Below are 19,978 nucleotides of genomic sequence, written 5' to 3'. Positions count from 1 at the left end.
GCCTGTTGCTGCTCCCTCTCTCTCCTCCGCTCTTCAGTTTCAATGAGCTCTGCGTCCGTGTACGTCCATGTACTCCGTGTTCAAATAAATACGGGCGCTCATCAAATTCAAATGGCTCATCCAGATCCAGTTGGTCAAAATCGGGTCAAAATTCGGACATGTTAGTTGTGGCGAGTCAAAACACTCACTCAGAGAGTGAAAGTCTGGCTCTGAAATCTAAAGTCTCGCAAGATTCTTCTTCTTCTTCTATGGTGTTTTACGGCAGTTGGTCTCGTGAGACTTGAGTTGTTGCAGGAAGTTACCGCTGAAGCGAGCTTACAAACTCTGTTTGGAGTAGTCACGGCTGAATTTTGACCCGATTTTGACCACCTGGATCTGGATGAGCCATTTGAGTTTGATGAGCGCCGGTATTTATTTGAACACGGAGTACACGGACGCAGAGCTCATTGAAACTGAAGAGCGGACGAGGAGAGAGAGGGAGCAGCAACAGGCAGAGGAACATGTCTGAATCCAGCTAAAGGTAAACACAGACGTTCATTTCTCCTTTCCGTTCTGTCGTCGGATAATTATAGTAACAATCCGAGCCTATCTGTGTGAAAAAAATGCACTTTTAGTGGACGTATTTTGACGTTGTTTGACGCTGTCTGAGTGCCCTATTATTTAATATAGCTGCAGGCAGGTCAGCCCGAGCTTCATACTGGAGACATGTCACATATTGAACATCCTATCACTCATTTAGACAAAAGTAGATCGGAAAATAGGGCCCAGGTTGACAAAAACATTAGCTTCCCTTTAAACCCGCCCACTTTTTACGGTGGAGAAATTTGAATAAATGAAGCATCAGCTTAACTTTTTCTGTCCCTTTTTATTGGGTATTCAGGATAAAGATGGACCACTTAACAGAAAAATAAACACTTCACTTAAACAATTTGTTGAATTAGAATTAAATAAAAAGTGCATGATGTAGCCTACTGGCCGATTCAACGTAAATCTTAGTGGGAATGTTTAAAAAGTCCACATTTAACTTGGCTCTGTCCTCGAGAAACGAGTCTGTCAGTTTAGCACATTCAGCAGCATCTTCTTCTACTGCCTTCCTTTTCTTAATCTTGGCTTTTCGGCACCTCCTGGCCTCATCTTGCCTATTCTAGGTTCTACCCTTGTTGCTTTGATTCTACCGCTGCGCAAAGGACGATTCATGTGCCATACTAACTCATACATATATGTCTTATATACAAGACATAAAAGTGGACCAGCCCACCGGGATTCCCCGCGTCTTTCCCTATGGGCAATGCCGGCGTGGTTCAACAGAACAATCTTTTGATCTACTGCTATTTCAGGATAATGGGCCGCTCCCACGAAGAGAAGCCGAGGCCAGCTGTTCTTAAGACGTCTCAATCACAAGAATAGGATGGACCAATGGAAGGATGGACAAACAGACAGACAACTCAAAAACCGACGCCCCCATAACAGAGGGAAGAAACATGGTGGTGCAAAGTGGCAACCTCTGTAGATGAGGACCTGCTCCCTGTGTAGATATAAACGTCTCATTCCAAGGTCACGAAAACACAACAATTCTTATTCTCAGGTGATTATACACTAAATAAAACACACTTATTATATTATATTCCATTTCTGCCGATATATCCTCGTAAATGCTCCACACTGGACCTTTAAATACAGTTTTGAATGCAGGACTTGTGCTTGTAATAGAGTACTTTAACAGTCTGGTATTAGTACTTTTACTTTGGTACATGACTGCTGAACATCTGAACACAAACAGCTAGCAGACACCAACATGCTCACAGTCCCTGACTTCACCGAGCTGTCAAAGACCACGCATGCATCGTGAAAAAGGTGACCAGCCTGCAATGGATTGTGGGATACTGTCCAAAACACACACACACACACACACACACACACACACACACACACACACACAGAAACTCCTTGATGTTTTGTTGGATTCGATTCCTGATTGGAGCTTTAATAAAGACACAAAGAACCTTTGATTGACTGTCGCCATGTGTGTGTGTGTGTGTGAGTCTCCATCTGCCTGTCTAAGACAAACTGTAAGGAAAGTGCTTTCATTCACACACACACACACACACACACACACACACACACACAGAGCGATTCTGAATAGAAGAAGGTTTTTCTTTAATGAGAGTGAAATTTAAATCCTGGACATTGTGCTGCTTTTAGACCACAGCCAAGACGCGCAGGTTTTCCTTCACACACACACACACACACACACACACACACACACACACACACACACAGACACACGCACGCGCACACACAGACACACGCACGCGCACACACACACGCAGAGTACAGTGATGTAATGGTTTTGCCAGGGCTGTCTGGTATCGAGGCCGGTCACCTGCTGTGAGGTGAAATGGACTTGAATTAGTTTTAGTGTTTCTCTTCAACAGGAGTTTACACTCAGAAAGAAACACTGAAACTTCTCTGACACTTTTATTAAAGGACCAAACCGAAGAGTTTTTCAGCACAAATCACAAACTTTTGACTGTTTTTCCGAAGCGTAACGTTCAACTGAGCTGCCATAACAACAGAGAGGATTAACTGATGATAAAAAATAATAGATTTTACAGAGACGAGAATGATTTGATGTTTGATTTGATGAACTCACAGCTGTTTGGGACTTAACTTTGGCTTCAAGACGAAGACTCGTCTTGATGAAGAACCTGATGTACATGTGACAGGTCAATGATAAACTGTTGATTTGTGATTAACGGCAGATGTTTACTAAATCCTGTTTTTTATCATTTGTTGAGTTCCACCTATTTTATTATTTAAAGTCAACAAGGTGTGTTTGTGTGTTTCTTCTCACAAGAACCACTGAAATGTCTTCATGTATCTAGAACTCCTAATAGAAACCTTTCAACCCTTAAAACTTCTCAAAAGCTCCCTGAAACCTCCACATGGATGCCTGATGTCTCCATCATGGATCTCTGGTACCGCTCCAGGACCCTTGGAACTTCTCAAGAACTCCAGAAATCTGTACATGTACCACTCGAACAGGCACGTCACATCTCCTCAATAACACTTAGAACATGTATCCTCTTGAACTACCTGAATAAGTTCCTCAAGAACACCTTGATTATTACTGCATGAATGAGTTTGTGTTTATTCAAAGACAGTGTGAAGAAGGTCTAAATTCAGAGTTCCCTCACATTTTCATGAACTAAATTTCCTACTTTTTCCATGACTTTTCTGGGACCCACAATATACACATTTTTTCTTGTCCATAATTGTAATTTCAGCTATTCGGCATGTGTGGAGAAAGAGATGGAACGTAGGGAGAAAATGGAGAAACCTTGCGATGGTAAGCAAACATAACACACTGGCCCGTATTTGAGCTACCTTACTGCCATAGCTTCAGGAAATCTTCCTCAAGAAACGTTCACACTGCTTCACCAACCACTGGACCCCCTTCAATTGCTGCAGGAACCTCTTTAAGGAGCTCTGAAATCCTCAAGCCTCCTCCAGAACCACTCTGACCTCTTAATGACTCTGATTTTTCCTAAGAAAATTTCTTCAAAAAGGACCCGACACATTCTCAAGAACCAGTGTGACCCTCTTTGAGTGTTTCAGAAAAACCTGCAGATCATTAAAATACTTTCAGACCTCTTCAAGAACCACTGGAACTTCTTTAAATGCTTAAGGAACCTCTATACGGAGCTCTGAAACGTTCTGAAGGAATTTTCGAGCCTCTTCTAGAACCACTGGAACTTCTTAATAAACCTGATTTTTCCAAAGAAAATTTCTCCAAGAAAGACATGAAACATTCTCAAGAACCGGTGGAACCTTTTCCAGTGCTCAAGGAACCTCTTTAAGAACCTGCAGTTCTTCAAGAAACTTTCAAACCTCTTAAAGAACCTCTGGAAGTTCTTCAAATGCCCAAGGAACCTCTTTCTGGAGCTATGAAATGTTTAAAAGAAATTCTCAAGCCCCCTCCAGAACTGCTGGAACTTCTTTATGACCCTATTTTTTCTTCAAGAAACTTTTTAAAAGAACCAGTGGAACCTCTTCCAGTGCTCCAGAGAAACCTCTTTAAGAACCTCCAGATCTTCAAGACACATTCAAACCTCTTTAAGAAATTTGGGAGCCTCCTCCAGAATCACTGGAACTTCTTATAACCCTGACTTTTCCAGGGAAAATTTCTCCAAGAAGGACCTAAACATTTTCAAGGACCAGTGGAACCTTTTCCACTGCTCTAGGAACCTCTTAAAGAACCTGCAAACCTTCAAGAAACTTTCAAACCTCTTCAAGAACCACTGAAACCTCTACAGATGTTCCAGGAACCTTTTTAGGAGTTCTGAAATATTCTAAAGAAATTCTCGAGCCTCCTCCAGAAGAACTGGAACTTATTAATAACCCTGTTTTTTCCTAAAACAAAAACTTCAAGAAGGGCCTGATGCATTCTCAAGAACCAACCTCCTCCAGTGCTCAAGGAACCTCTTAAAAAACCTGCAGATCTTCAAGAAATCTCTTTAAGAACCACTGGAAGTTTTTCAAATGCTGCAGGAACCTCTTTAAGGAGCTCTGAAATGTTCTAAAGAAATTCTCGAGCCTCCTCCAGAACCACTGGAACTTTCTATAACCCTGTTTTTTCCCTAGAAAACGTTTTTAAAAAGGACTTGAAACATTCTCAAGAACCAGTTGAACAGTACTCCAGGTACCTCTTTAGGAACCTGCAGATCAAAACTCTTTAAGAACCACTGTTACTCTTTTAAATGCTTAAGGAACCTCTCTACGGAGCTCTGAAACATTCTGAAGAAATTTTCGAGCCTCCCCCAGAACCACAGGAACTTCTTAACAACCCTGATTTTTCCTAAAACTGGAACTTCAAGAAGGACCTAAACATTCTCAAGAACCAGTGGAACTCTCTTCCAGTGCTCAAGGATCCTCTTTAAAAACCTGCAGATCTTCAAAAAACTTTCAAACCTCTTTCGAAACCACTGAAACTTCTTCAAATGCTCCAGGAACCTCTTTCTGGAGCTCTGAAGTGTTTTAAAGAAATTCTCAAGCCTCCTCCAGAACAACTGGAACTTTCTATATCTCAAGTTTTTTCTGAAGAAAACTTGAAACATTCTCAGGAACCAGTTGAACATTTTCCAGTACTCCAGGTACCTCTTAAAGAACCGGCAGAACTTCTTCAGTAGCTCAAGAAACCTCTTTCTGGAGCTCTGAAATGTTTAAAGAAATTCTCAAGCCTCCTTCAGAGCCACTGGAACTCCTTAATTACTCAGATTTTTCCTAAAACAAAAACTTCAAGATGGACCTACACATTCTCAAAAACCAGTGGAACCCTCTTTGGGTGTTCAAGGTACCTCTTTAAGAACCTGCAGATCTTCAAGAAACTTTCAAACCTCTTTAAGAACCACTGAAACTGCTAAAAGTTCTCAAACCTTTCAGCCCTCTCTCTCTTTGCTTCCTTCACTCTGTCTCTCTCACTTTCTTGATTATCTAATGTCTTCATATCTTCTTAACCTCCATATAAACAACAGTACAAGACGCGCGCGCGTTGCAGCAGAGCGCGAGAGACGTAAACAGAGGCACAGGTGCTCCGTTTCTCACGACTGTGTAACATGCACGCACGCGCACTTACGCACGCACCCACGCACGAGTAGCTGCTCGTTAACCACGTGCACATTAGGAGCAACAGGTAGGACTTACAGGTAAGACGTGAACACGCTCAGGTTGCTCGGTATCTCCCGGAGCCCGAGGTCCGAGCAATCCACCCGGTGCAGCAGCCCGTCCACCTCGCACCGACAGCGGCCAGGGCAGCCAGCCCGCCCCGCTCCTCTGTCCCCGTCCCCGGAGCTCTCCGCCCTGACCACCGCGGAGCTGTTCCCCGCTGCCCTGTCCTCCTCCACGGCCACGGAGCTCTGCATCTCCACCGCGGCCACGGAGCTCCTGGACCCGGCCGAGAGGACTGCAACCGCGGCCAACAAAGCCACAAACCCCGGCATGTCCTCCGGGGCTTCTTCTCTCCTCAGAGGCTCAAAGTTTAGGAGGAGTAAAAAGACAAAGTTGCAGCTGTGGATCCGGATCACGGTGTGTTCGGGTCCGCTCACCGTCAGATCAACTCCTTCTGGACTGAGAGAATAAAAGTCAGGAAAATAAAGTCCGAGCTGTTTGAGTCTGCAGGTTGGTCTGTGTCCAGGCTGCACGCGTGGAGCAGCACAACCGGAGTGTGTGTGCGTGTGTGTGAATGTGTGTGTGAGAGAGAGTCCCTCTACTCACACTACAACAGGGTGTCAGCCCCGTTTACTTTTATATACCCTCTGTCTGTCTGTCTGTCTGTCTGTCTGTGGGCACAGCCTGTTTCAACAACACGAGCCGCAAAAATATCAAAAATAAAAAAAAGCTGAATGAATTCATACAAATAAATAAATAAACACCAAATAAAGGAATAAAATTAACAATTTATCAGGAATATTTTTTTTACATTTCATGCAACAAATTCAAGTTGCTAATATTGTAAATAATGATAGTTTCAATGAGTTTTAATTATTAATACCAGGGGCGTAAATATAAGACAGTGCAGGCAGGGCAGCTGCACCGGGGCCCATCGCATGAGAGGCCCATAAACAGGGTGTCTACACAACACATCCTCACTCCAACAACAAAAGCACGTGGTTGGGTTTAGGAAGAAACAACAGGGTTTGGTTTTAGAATCTTACGGGACATGAACACTGCTCTCTAAGGTGAAAGTCCCTGTTTGTTGGACCCACCCACCCCTTCCCTTTCGTCCGCCCAACACAGACTTTCACCACCTTAACTTTCGTCCTCGTCCCGCTGTGTTTCCCCCTGACACCACCAAGTGCTGTTAATTATAACAGCAACCAGCCGCGTATCATGCCGACATTAAAGGACGCTTTTTTCCGTTCGTTCTGACGCTCCAAGTCACTGCCCAAGTGCCGGATTTCAGTGACTTCAGAGTGAGACCCGGCTCGTCTTCAGGACCTTAAAAAGTCTTAAATTGTTTTAAATTCAGATTTGATGGGTCTTAAATATTTTCAGTCACATTACCGTGAGAATGTCTCCAGCCTGACAGACACAATGTTTACAGTCATTGCACAGCCGAAGAATTGTAATAATAAATATCATGATGACAGCGATGAGACTTTGATTTCTTTATACATAAAACACATTAAACTTAAATTCATCTATTTGTTGTCATGTTTCCTTTCTGTTGATTTTGAACTGACATCAGTGTGTTTACTTTCCACGTTTTTCTCTTCACTGACTTGGTCAATCCATGTGAAATTTGGCACAGTGGTAGAGGGTCATGGGAGGATGCCAATGAAGCAATACTACATCAATTGGCCAAAGGGGGGCGCTATAGCAACCCATTGAAATGTCAAACTTTGAATGGGCATATCTCATGCCCTGTATGTCGTAGAGACATGAAACTTTGCACAGAGATGCCTCTCCTCATGAGGAACACATTTGCCTCAAGAACCCATAACTTCCGCTTATATAGATTTTCCGCCATTTTGAATGTTTTGAAAAACACTTCAAATGGATCTCTTCCTAGGAAGTTTGAGCGATCTGCATGAAACTGGGTGAACATAATCTAGGGAGCAATATCTAAAGTTCCCTCTTGGCAAAAGTTGGAAAACTTCCTAAAACTGAGCTTCTATAAGGCAATGAATATTGCGGAGGGCGTGGCTCATCACATAAAGGTGTATAACATCTCAAGGGTTTCACCCATCACCACGCAACTTTGTAGGCATATGACCACACATAATCTGAGGGGACCCCTCCATTATTGACCCCATCAAACAAAATGGGGGCGCTAGAGAGCTCATTTCTTATCTAGGCCTAACCGCCATATGGATTTTGACTAAACTTGGTAGATATGTAGAACAGGACGCCTCAAGGTGACTGGAGAAATTTAACTCTAATTGGCAACTGGGTGGCGCTATAACAACAGAAAAATGCTTCAAAATGGCTAAAATGCGACCGATCGCTGTGGCTCCCCCTGTGGACCAATGTTGGTGTTGTTTCTAATGTTTGGTATGACTAAGTCATGGTATGGTATGCTGTACATAATCACGGAAGCTGTCAGTGTGTCATTCTGTCAGTCAGTCATTCTGTCTGTCCCACGTTTTTCTACTCACTGACGTGGTCAATCTATGTGAAACTGCACATAGGCATTGAGGACTGGCATAGGTAGAAGGTGACAAAGCTACCAACATATATATGTATAATGTGTATTTCCATTTTAGGTTTGGTCTTAAATTTCATATAAGGTGGTTTTAAAAAGGTCTTTAAAAGTTATATCTGTAGACACCCTGACATGTCAGGCAGGAAACGGGCCCTTGTGAGTAATTTAGATGTCACCTTAAAAATATTCCTCCAGTCAACAGAAAAATGTGCTTTACACACTTTTGAAAAGGCAAATCTGTCTCCATCATGGTTTACTTTTTCTGTGTAAAACAGCCAGTAGTAATCTGTAACAAAACATGTTATAAAATATAAAACATCAAATATATGCTCAATCTTCATAAACTATAAATATAGTATAAAAACTATTCAATTAAATGAATAATTCCTCATTTTCTTTGGTAGTTTGGTCTTGCACATACATGTGATGATGATTTCTGTGTGATATGTATGTTGGTGTTACCCAGTGTCAAGTCTCTATTTGATCATGTGACGGTAAGATTATACGTTAGCTAGTTTAGGCGCATGATGAAGTGGTGTGCGTTAGGGCCCGTCATAATAACGTCCACTGGGGCCTGTTGTAACTACCTTACACCACTGATTAACACCACACTGTGAAAATACTCCTCTACAAGTAAAAGTCCTGCATTCAGGTATTATCAGCAGAATGTACTGTTAGTACTTAAAGTAAAAGTCTGTGTGTTGCAGTAAAATGTTCCATGCTGTCTGTTTTTTACTCAGTCTGATGTATTTGGATTTATTTGTGTCATTTTACAGCTTCACATGTTTAAGATTATACAGCAGCACATCATATTTGGTGTGTGGAGAGTGTTTTGCAGTGATGGGACATGTTCTTAGATACTTTATGTAAATGCAGCAATACACACTATGTAAAGTTCTGCATTAGCGAGTTCAAGTACAAAAAGTTTGAGTGCACAACTGTTACTAAAATATTTCTTTCAAGGCGTCATCTAAGTTTTGTTGGAGGACAAATTATAACTTGAACCTCTTAACTGAGGAGCAGCAGACGACTTCAGCTGGAGCCGATCTCTTCAGCCACATGACTGAAACACCTGTAAGCGTTTAATGATAATAATCAGTTTAATAACATGTTTGTGTGTAAACATCAGAGTAATGAATGTGGCTGAAAACAGAAAAACACAAGTGCCTCAAAATTTAAATCTCTTTCACAAAAGATATCGTCTTAATGAGACTTCCTGAATAAATAAAGCTTATTTACGAAAATGATTTTTTTTTAGATACAGTTAATATGAAATGTGAGACATTATACAGGAAAATGTGCCAGTGTTTATTGTTTCAATTCAGTTTTATCGGTTTGTGTTCTTGTTTAGTTTTAAAGCAAGTTACACTGTTGCAGTCGTCTAGTTTTGTTTTTTTAAATTGTAATTTTAGTTTTAAGTTAGTGCCTTTATTTTTTAATTATGCAATCAAGAAAAAACAGAGAAATTAAGAAAGAAAAATTCGTTAAAGAAAGAAATCAAGAAAAAGAGACAAATCAAAGAATCGAGGTAGAAATCACAGAATCAAGAAATAAAGAAATCAAAAGAAAAGGAAATCAAGAAGGAACGAAAGAAATCAAAGAAATCAAGACAGAAAGAAATGTACAATTTAAGAAATAAAGAAAAAGGAAATAAAGAAATAAAAAAGGGCAGATATATAGAAAGAAAAGGGAAATCAAGTAAGAAAGAAATCAAGAAAAAAATAAAGAAATCATGAAATCAAGAAATGGAGAAAGAAATCAAAAGAAAAGAAAACCAAGAAGGAAATAAAAAAATCACCAGTGTGTTAAGTTTCTGTGATTGAAAACACATAAAACACGAGTTAATAGTGACGATATTAAACACAGGTACAAACTCAGCTCCATTATAACCTGCAGAGTTCAGCGTTAGCTGCTGAATATTTTTAACTACAGCTTACTAACATTATCAGCCAATGATATTTTACTCAACGTAAATTAGCCTAGCAGCTAACGGAGCTTTCCTCTATATGACACCAGGAAAAACAGTAACATCTAACAGAGAAAGCGTTATACATTTCGGCTCCATTTAAATTGACAAGGTTCACCGATAAAACATTTGTCTTGTACTTGACAAGTTTTCCTCACATATTAACGTATTCTACGCGACTGGTTTTGTACGATATTCTTTGAAAAATGCATCTACAACAGTCCATATGATATCTTATGAATCTGCGTCCAGAGAGTGACTTTACGTCCGTACAGTTACATAATTAACATAAATTTAGGGAGGTTAGGTTCAGGAAAAGACACATGGTGAGGACGTACCTTAAAATGACTTAAAGTTCAGACAGTTCCGAACACACGACTCCAGGGGAAAGTCCGTTTTTTTGTGACGCATTTGTCATGTGACCAAACCCTTACAAAATACGTGGGATGTGAATGAATTTGGGTGCATTGTGCACATACTAACAATTTGTGAGAACAGCCTGCACGTATACAACATGCTAACGATATTAACAGAACCCTATCACATTGCATAAACTAGCCTGGCAGCTAGCAGACTTTTCCTCCACTCGCTGTTTTTTGGAAGTTACTGTTTCATATCTGTGAAATGAAAATAAATGTTTTTCAGTTTACAAAAATCACTGCAAGGTGGAATTACTTTTCTAGGGAGGTGCATGTCAGGCCACAGCGTAGAGTACGGCGTGGAGTCGACATAGGTTACGGTGTGAGGTTCACGTCTATGCAGGTCGATTTGTTGCAGAAGTATAAACCCCGCTTAGAGCTCACTTATTAACCCACTTTATTTATCCCTACATCCCCTCTACACACACACACTGAGCTCTGGTTAATGATTGGCATATAAGAGAGATATGAAGATGGTTATCACACACACACACACACACACACACACGGCACTAAAGCTATGATGCAATGACTGTATGAAGCAATCTGTCTACAACTGAGAGAGGCCGTCTCACTACTTTTAAATAATTATGTTGTTGAATGTTTATTAGAACGATTTCATCTCTGAACCTGCAGCTGCCCGTTAGCTTAGCTTAGCTTAGCACAAAGACTGAAACAGATGGAAACAGCTAGCCTCTAACCTCTAAAGCACATTTACTAACTTGCTTCATTTTTATCTATTTATCCCTGTAAGACCAACGTCAGACATCAGCTCAACATCTGGGTCAACACACACACACACACACACACACACACTGCTCATCACAAAGCTAAAAACACAAAAGACTATGAGCTTAAAAACTGTGTGGAATTAGTAATAAATATGTTGTTATTATTATAAATATTCAAAGGTTTCACACTCGAGAAATAAATGATTTAACACGACATTATATATATGTAGGGAAGATGCTCCACAAGGTGTCCATCATCACTTTTAATGGCCGACGTACAGGCGTGAACCGTCAGACGTGCAACAGAGGTGGTTGCATCATCCCGCTTACCAAAGAAATAAAAAATAAGAATATTCCATCTTTTTTTTTGTTGTTGCTTTTAGCAGTCAAAGTTTAAACTGTCACAAGCCATAACTCCGTTTCCTTGGTGAGGGTTTGACTAATACCTGGAACAATCCCTGCCGCCCTGCAAGGTTCTTATGCAATGGAAACATTATTCACTGCTCCAGTAAACAGGACGAACCTTAGATACGACCGAGCAACAGGAGATATCCTCGTCCGCCCAGCTCATTGAACCATTTGGCTCAGCTGTTAGCCAGGAAGCTAACGTTACGCTAACAAGAGTCAAAGTCAGTGACAAACAGTGACTATAATTTAACAGCATGCTGAACAGCGGACAGGATGTGAGGTCATTGTTTCAGTTCAGAGGGGCGGTGTCGTACCTGCAGGGTGTTACAGTCTCCATCCTGTGGTATCGAGACAACTGTAATCAGATTACAGATAGTGATACTTTATGTAAGCAGTGCATTAATTTAGAACAGTGAACAGTTTCACCTGAACCACTTAGTAGGTGTCCATTACCAGTTTTAACGGCCAACCTGCAGCCAATCAGAATCAAATGTCACTTTATTTATTTACCACCACTGCTGTATGTTGACAGAACTGAAATTATTACATGTTACCAAAGTCATATTTTATGATTTCATGTAACACACGACTGACTTTAGTTTCAGAGGCACTGTTTCTTCTTTGTGTTCAAATCCCTGCTGCTTCATTTACAGTCAGACCCTGACCTCTGGTGGCTGACTGCTGGTACTGCAGCCAGAGAAACAGGACACAGTAATGCAAAAACAAAGTTATCCTAAATGTTTGTTTTGTGATATTCAAATTAATAAATCAGCTCTGCTCCTCACAGAGAAGGAAGTTAACTGTACTGATGTTTAAAACAATGCTACAAAGCAAGGCAAGGCAATTTTATTTATATAGCACCATTCATACACAAGGCAATTCAATGTGCTTTACAAGAGAAATACATTAAAAACAATAGATCATTAAAAACAAAAGCTAAAAGCAAGACAACAAATAGTTAAAAACAGTGCAGAAAATGCATTTAAAAAGCAAACATAAAGCAAAGGCAACAGCAGACAGATATAAAAACAATAGCTACAGATTATCCTAACAATAAGTTACATATCTAGTTCACTGGTAAGCTGCAGTAAATAGTAATGTTTTAAGCCCTGATTTAAATGAGCTGACAGTTTCAGCCGACCTCAGATATTCTGGAAGTTTGTTCCACAGGCGGGGAGCATAGAAACTAAAGGCTGCTTCACCTTGTTTGGTTTTGATCCTGGGAACACTGAGTAAACCTGTTCCAGATGATCTGAGGGGTCTGGATGCTTCATAACGTACAAGTACAGTTTTGTGAAAAAGTGTTTGCCCCCTTCCTGATTTCTTACTTTTTTGCATGTTTTCCACACTTAAATGTTTCAGATCATCAAACAAATTTAAACATTAGTCAAACATAACACAAGTAAACACAAAATGCAGTTTTTAAATGAAGGGTTTTATTAATGAGGAAGAAAAAAATCCAAAGCTACATGGCCCTGTGTGAAAAAGTGTTTGCCCCCCAGCTCCTGTTAAAACATAACTGAGTTCAATTTCTGTAGCCACACCCAGGCCTGATTACTGCACACCTGTTCCCAATCTAGAAATCACTTAAATAGGACCTACCTGACAAAGTGAAGTAGACCAAAAGATCCTCAACAGCTACAGACATCATACCGAGATCCAAAGAAATTCAGGAACAAATGAGAAAAAAAGTAATTGAAATCTTTCAGTCTGGAAAAGGTTATAAAGCCATTTCTAAAGCTTTGGGACTCCAGCGAACCACAGTGAGAGCCATTATCCACAAATGGCGAAAACACGGAACAGTGGTGAACTTTCCCAGGAGTGGCCGGCCGACCAAAATTACCCCAAGAGCGCAGCGACGACTCATCCAAGAGGTGACAAAAGACCCCACAACAACATCTAAAGAACTGCAGGCATCACTTGCCTCAGTTAAGGTCAGTGTTCATGACTCCACCGTAAGAAAGAGACTGGGCCAAAATGGAGTTCCAAGACGAAAACCACTGCTAAGCAAAAAGAACATTAAGGCTCGTCTTATTTTTGCCAGAAAACATCTTGATGATCCCAAAGACTTTTGGGAAAATATTCTGTGGACTGACGAGACAAAAGTTGAACTTTCTGGAAGGTCTGTGTCCCATTACATCTGGCGTAAAAGTAACACCACATTTCAGAAACAGAACATCATACCAACAGTAAAATATGGTGGTGGCAGTGTGATGGTCTGGGGCTGTTTTGCTGCGTCGGGACCTGGAAGACTTGCTGTGATAAATGGAAGCATGAATTCTGCTGTCTACCAAAAAATCCTGAAGGAGAATGTCCGGCCATCTGTTCGTGACCTCAAGCTGAAGCGAACTTGGGTTCTACAGCAGGACAATGATCCAAAACACACCAGCAAGTCCACCTCTGAATGGCTGAAGAAAAACAAAATGAAGACTTTGGAGTGGCCTAGTCAAAGTCCTGACCTGAATCCTATTGAGATGCTGTGGCATGACCTTAAAAAGGCGGTTCATGCTCGAAAACCCTCCAATGTGGCTGAATTACAACAATTCTGCAAAGATGAGTGGGCCAAAATTACTCCACAGCGTTGTGAAAGACTCATTGCAAGTTATTGCAAACGCTTGATTGCAGGAGTTGCTGCTGAGGGTGGCCCAACCAGTTATTAGGTTTAGGGGCAAACACTTTTTCACACAGGGCCATGTAGCTTTGGATTTTTTTTTTCTTCCTCATTAATAAAACCCTTCATTTAAAAACTGCATTTTGTGTTTACTTGTGTTATCTTTGGCTAATGTTTAAATTTGTTTGATCTGAAACATTTAAGTGCAAAAAAGTAAGAAATCAGGAAGGGGGCAAAACACTCTCACACCACTGTATATCAGAGATGTATTTAGGCCCGAGACCATTTAGTGCTTTATAGACAAGTAACAAGATTTTAAAGTCTATCCTTTGACACACAGGAAGCCAGTGCAGTGACTTAAGCACTGGTGTGATGTGCTCCACTCTCTTGGTGTTGGTGAGGACTCTGGCAGCAGCGTTCTGGACGAGCTGCAGTTGTCTCATTGATTTTTTTACTCAGGCCTGTAAAGACACCGTTACAATAGTCCAGCCTGCTGAAAATGAAAGCATGAACAAGTTTTTCTGTATCTTGTTTAGACAGAAATTCTTTTGTTCTTGCTATGTTTTTAAGGTGGTAGTAGGCTGATTTAGTCATTGTCTTAATGTGACTATTGAAATTTAGGTCTGAGTCCAGAACTACACCAAGATTTCTGGCTTGATTTGTAGGTTTTAGTGTCATGGCGTCAAGGTGAGCACTGACTATTGATCTTTGTTCTCTGGGGCCAAAAACAACTCTCTCAGTTTTGTCTGTTTAGTTGTAGAAAATGTCCTGCATTAAGAATATCTAACTTTATATTAAAGTATCAGCATCAAAGTATAAACTGACATATAGAGGAATACACCTCCACAGCTTTAAACATTTCATTAATTTTTATTCAGCATTTTCTTTTCAACATCAGTGTCTCTCACATTTACTGTCTGCCTCGTGCACCACTACCTTCATCTGTTGGGAGCTGCTCTGTATGAATTTGTGTTTGTACTGTCTTGTATTCCAGTGCTGGAAAACAAATAAGGAATTAAGGAATGCACTTTTTACTGGCCTCCCAAAAAACACTGAGAAACCTGAGCTCATTCAAAACTCTGCAGCTCAGCTATGAACCTGAACAACGAGGAGAGAGCACGTCAGGCCAGTCTGAGCTGCTCTGCACTGACTTCCTGTTACATTCACAGCTGATGTTAAGCTCCTCCTGCTTGTATACAAAGCCCAACATGGGCTGGGACTGAGCTACGTCGCTAACTCCCTTGTTAACTATTTGCCTCCAAGAACACTGTGATCATCTGCTGCTGGTTTATCGGAGGTTCCCAGAAACAGCCGGAAGGAGATCAGGGACGCAGCCTTTGTCACTGATGCTCCAAAGCTATGGAACACACTACCTGTAGATGTCAGAGAAGCTGCTCACTAAATATTTTTAACAGAAGTCTAAAAGCGTATGTGTTCACTTCAGACTTTAACTCACTCTGACTTCCTGATACAGGTCTGAAAGTCTTTCGTTTTACACGTCACGCTGCTGCAGCTCTTTTAAAATCTTACTTTATTTTATGATTCATAGTTTTACAACTCTATGATTTTATGAATCAGTTAATCCATGTTTTAAACTGTTTTAAATGTCCTTTCATATTGAGCTGCCTGTTTTATGTTAATTCTGTCTGTTTTCATATGAAACACTCAGAGCTTATACTGCCCTCACTGTAAAGAGTAACATCAGGTAAAGATACAGGAGCTTCCTCATCAGTTCAGTGCACAGTGGCTGCACAAAGTACTCAGACCCCGTCACTTTTTGCACTTTACTGTTCATCAATCTGCGCTCAACACACTCATCTACACTCCTGTGCATTCCTGTCAACATTAAGAGCTGTCGCCAGGTTTGTGACCCTTGACCTCGTCTAGACGCTTAAGTTTAAAGACGAGTTAATGAGTGATGAGTTTGACCTCGGCAGCTCAGAGACAGTATCGCCCCGTCAGGGCTCAGACGAAGTGACCACACAATCCTGAAACACTGAAGAGGAGAAGAGGATGTTTACTGATTCAACTAGAAACTGTGACTTCCTCTTGGTGCATCCTGTCAGACCAGACGCCAATTTAAAAAAAAAAAAAGCACTGCTCCATAATCGCAGTGAAGTATTTAAGAAGTGAATTCCAGAGAGAAACTGTTTAAAGTTAACAGTCTGATATGTGAAGCTACAGACAGTTAGCGTAGCTTAGCATTAAAGGCTGGAGACAGGTGGAAACAGCCAGCCAAAGGTAACAAATCCACCTGCCAGAACATATAAAGTTCACTGATTAACATGTTCAATGTGTTTAATCTGTACAAAAACCAAAGTGTTGAAATGCAGGAGGATAATGTGACGGATCCACTGGTTTCCTGGCAACCTCACAGTGGCAAGATAACAGCAGGAAATCATTTTGTCCGACCGACGAAGAGCACCGGACATCAGAAACAATCAGAGATGAATCATAAAACAAGTTGTGACTCGCTGGTGTTCAGGCAGTTCAGGTTCAACATGCAGGAACACTTTAGAGTTTAGTGGCAGCTTTAATCATCCTCCATACTTCTGACAACAGTTTTGTTTCTGAGCACATGGACTTGAGGGTCACTGGTCGGGTTCAAGGTTCAGCTTCAGTGTCATTATACAACACAGGGTTGCACAATGAGGAGCAGCCGCAGCTCCCTGAGCACTGGTCACACATCATTTACTACACAAACAAATATTTTAAATACTTAAACCACAATAAAACAACAACATAAAATCAGCACTATAAAAGTAAAAGTATTCAGCAGCGTGCAAACGTTTGGGCACCCCTGGTCAAAATATTGTTTACTGTGCACAGCTACGCAGGTAAAAGATGACCTGATTTCCAAAAGGCAGAAAGTTAAAGACACATTTCTTCAATATTTTTTTAGCAAAATTCCATTCATTCAATCTTTTTCAGTTTCAAAATAAAAAAAGGGCCTGAAGCAAAAGTTTTGGCATCCTACGCGATCACTACTCAGTAACAATGATAATAATAATGATCAGCGGTGCAGCTGTTATTTCAGAGGTGAGGGGGGCAGATGGTTCTGGAGTAGGATGATTTTTTTTTGAATGATTTATTAAAATTTTCTCTCTCATTCAGCGGCACTTCTCCTCAACGACTAAGGAACCAAACAAATAACCACAAACACCTGATGACCAGGAAAAGAGGTGATCCTCCGCAGCGGGTAGCACAACTTCACTTCTTTAATTAATCATCAACTAGTCCATCCCCACTTGTAGCTTTGTCACCTTCTACCTATGCCAGTCCTCAATGCCTATGTGCAGTTTCACATAGATTGACCACGTCAGTGAGTAGAAAAACGTGGGACAGACAGAATGACTGACTGACAGAATGACACACTGACAGTTTCCGTGATTATGTACAGCATACCATACCATGACTTAGTCATACCAAACATTAGAAACAACACCAACATTGGTCCACAGGGGGAGCCACAGCGATCGGTCGCATTTTAGCCATTTTGAAGCATTTTTCTGTTGTTATAGCGCCACCCAGTTGCCAATTAGAGTTAAATTTCTCCAGTCACCTTGAGGCGTCCTGTTCTACATATCTACCAAGTTTAGTAAAAATCCATATGGCGGTTAGGCCTAGATAAGAAATGAGCTCTCTAGCGCCCCCATTTTGTTTGATGGGCTCAATAATGGAGGGGTCCCCTCAGATTATGTGTGGTCATATGCCTACAAAGTTGCGTGGTGATGGGTGAAACCCTTGAGATGTTCTACACCTTTATGTGATGAGCCACGCCCTCCGCAATATTCATTGCCTTATAGAAGCTCAGTTTTAGGAAGTTTTCCAACTTTTGCCAAGAGGGAACTTTAGATATTGCTCCCTAGATTATGTTCACCCAGTTTCATGCAGATCGCTCAAACTTATGACTTAATAAAACAAAAAGTGACATCACATTAAAGTAAAATATCCGTCCAATTTTGAGAAGTGTACTGTGTGCATTTGTACAAGTTTTTTTCACCAGTAGTTTAACGTGTAGTTAGGTAATATTCCAGTAATATAACAGTACTTCTACTTGAGTACAGATTTCCAGTATTCTCTCCACCACAGCTTAATATCCCTCCTCACCTGTGAAGCCTCGTGACTGTCGGTGCTGCTGCTCCGTCATGATCCCTGAACGCTGCCTCGTCCCTCTATCTCTTGCAATAAGAAATATTAAGAGTAAATTAAAAACAGTAATTCTGACATAGCTGTGGGGATTCACTTGTCTTATCCTATAAATATTTCTTTAGGCACTTAATATCCTTCCTCACCTGTAGCCTAAATTTCTTGGTTGAGAGGTGAAACGTCTTCAAGAAGCTCAAGCAAGTCCAGCTGCCTACGAGTTAAAAAGCATGTTCCATCGTTAACCTCGTCCCTTTCAGAGATCAATTTTTCTACTACTCACTGAACTGTTTACAGTAAAGAACATTTTGACCAAGGTGCCCAAAATCTTTCATGCCCATTGGACATTTGTGCCAAATTTGAGGAAATTCCCTCAAGCTGTTCTTGTGTCCATGAGAATGAGATGGAAACAAAGTTTCACAGTGACCTTGACCTTTGACCATCAAAACTAAGCAGTTCATCGTTGAGTCCAAGTGGATGTTTGTGCCAAATTTGAAGAAATTTCCTTGAGGCGTTCTTGAGATACCATGTTCACAAGCATGGGACAGACAACGTGTCTCACTCCAACCTCGTCACATGTCCATGTTTGATCATGGACTTTCCACGTCCACATATGACGTCCAAGGTACCCTGGGTGTGTTGGTTGTTGACGTTCTGGGACGCCGTGTCAACTTCAGCCTGTTACATGCATTGTCTGTTTTCAAAATACACTTCTGTTTTCACAGGAAATTTAACATAATATGCAATCTATTTCAAAATAAAAGCACTACATGGGTACAACATCACAAATTGATGTTTTTTTTCCTTCAACAACAAAAACACACGGTTGGGCTAAGAAACAAAGAACAGGGTTTGACTTTAGAGTCTTACAGGATGCTAACACAGCTCTCTAATGGCCGGTATACACTGAGCGATTTTGGGCTGTCCCAGACGAAAAATGGCCATCGTGGGAGAAACGTGGCGATATCTTTGGTCATGGCTCTAAAACAGTGGTCTTACGTCGCACTGTGAGACAGGTTCAAGGACAGCCGTTGTCAACGTCTTGCGACCAAAGATAACCTGAGATAAAATTCTGACAGTGTCAGAAATTTAGGATGACTATCTCACAGTGTGACAGCTACTACGACCGCACAGTGTATAGAGGGCATAAGGTGAAAGTCAGTGTTTGTTGGACCCATCAACCACCGAGTCAGACTTTCACCATCTTAAATTTGGTCCTTGTCCTGCCGCATTTCCCCCTGAAGCCGCCGGGCACTGTTAAACTATAGCAGCAACTGACAAGTATCATGCCGCCATTAAAGGATGCCTTTTTCCGTCAGTGTCTGATACAGCGAGTCACTGCCCAAGCGCCGGATTACGATGACTTCGGAGTGAAACCGGACTTGGACAGACAACCCAAAAAGTTATTGCCTCCGTATGCCATGGCTATCACAAACTGTGAGAGAGATGAACTTCAACTTGAGAGAGAATGAATTTTTATGGGGAGGAGCCTGT

General features: G+C 41.1%; 1 protein-coding gene across 6 annotated transcripts in view; it reads right to left on the bottom strand.

Moving 5' to 3' along the window:
- LOC125882625 (leucine-rich repeat-containing G-protein coupled receptor 5-like) overlaps positions 1–19,978 on the bottom strand; it is an 80,390-nt gene that overhangs the window by 52,257 nt on the left and 8,155 nt on the right. For 2 of the 6 annotated variants that reach the window (XM_049566419.1, XM_049566420.1), the window contains exon 1: positions 5,704–6,420. The exons of 1 other annotated variant lie outside the window; for it this stretch is intronic. In XM_049566419.1, the coding sequence (XP_049422376.1) occupies positions 5,704–5,999 (296 nt within the window). In that variant the 5' untranslated portion in view covers positions 6,000–6,420. Of the gene's footprint in view, positions 1–5,703; positions 6,421–11,842; positions 11,929–18,448; positions 18,514–18,633; positions 18,699–19,978 lie in introns of those variants that run through there. 3 more of the 6 variants (XM_049566421.1, XM_049566423.1, XM_049566418.1) reach the window with 3 other exon arrangements.

The sequence above is a fragment of the Epinephelus fuscoguttatus genome, linkage group LG22, assembly GCF_011397635.1.
Source record: "Epinephelus fuscoguttatus linkage group LG22, E.fuscoguttatus.final_Chr_v1".
Taxonomy (NCBI): Eukaryota; Metazoa; Chordata; class Actinopteri; order Perciformes; family Serranidae; genus Epinephelus; species Epinephelus fuscoguttatus.
This window is presented reverse-complemented; position numbering and strand designations above follow the sequence as displayed.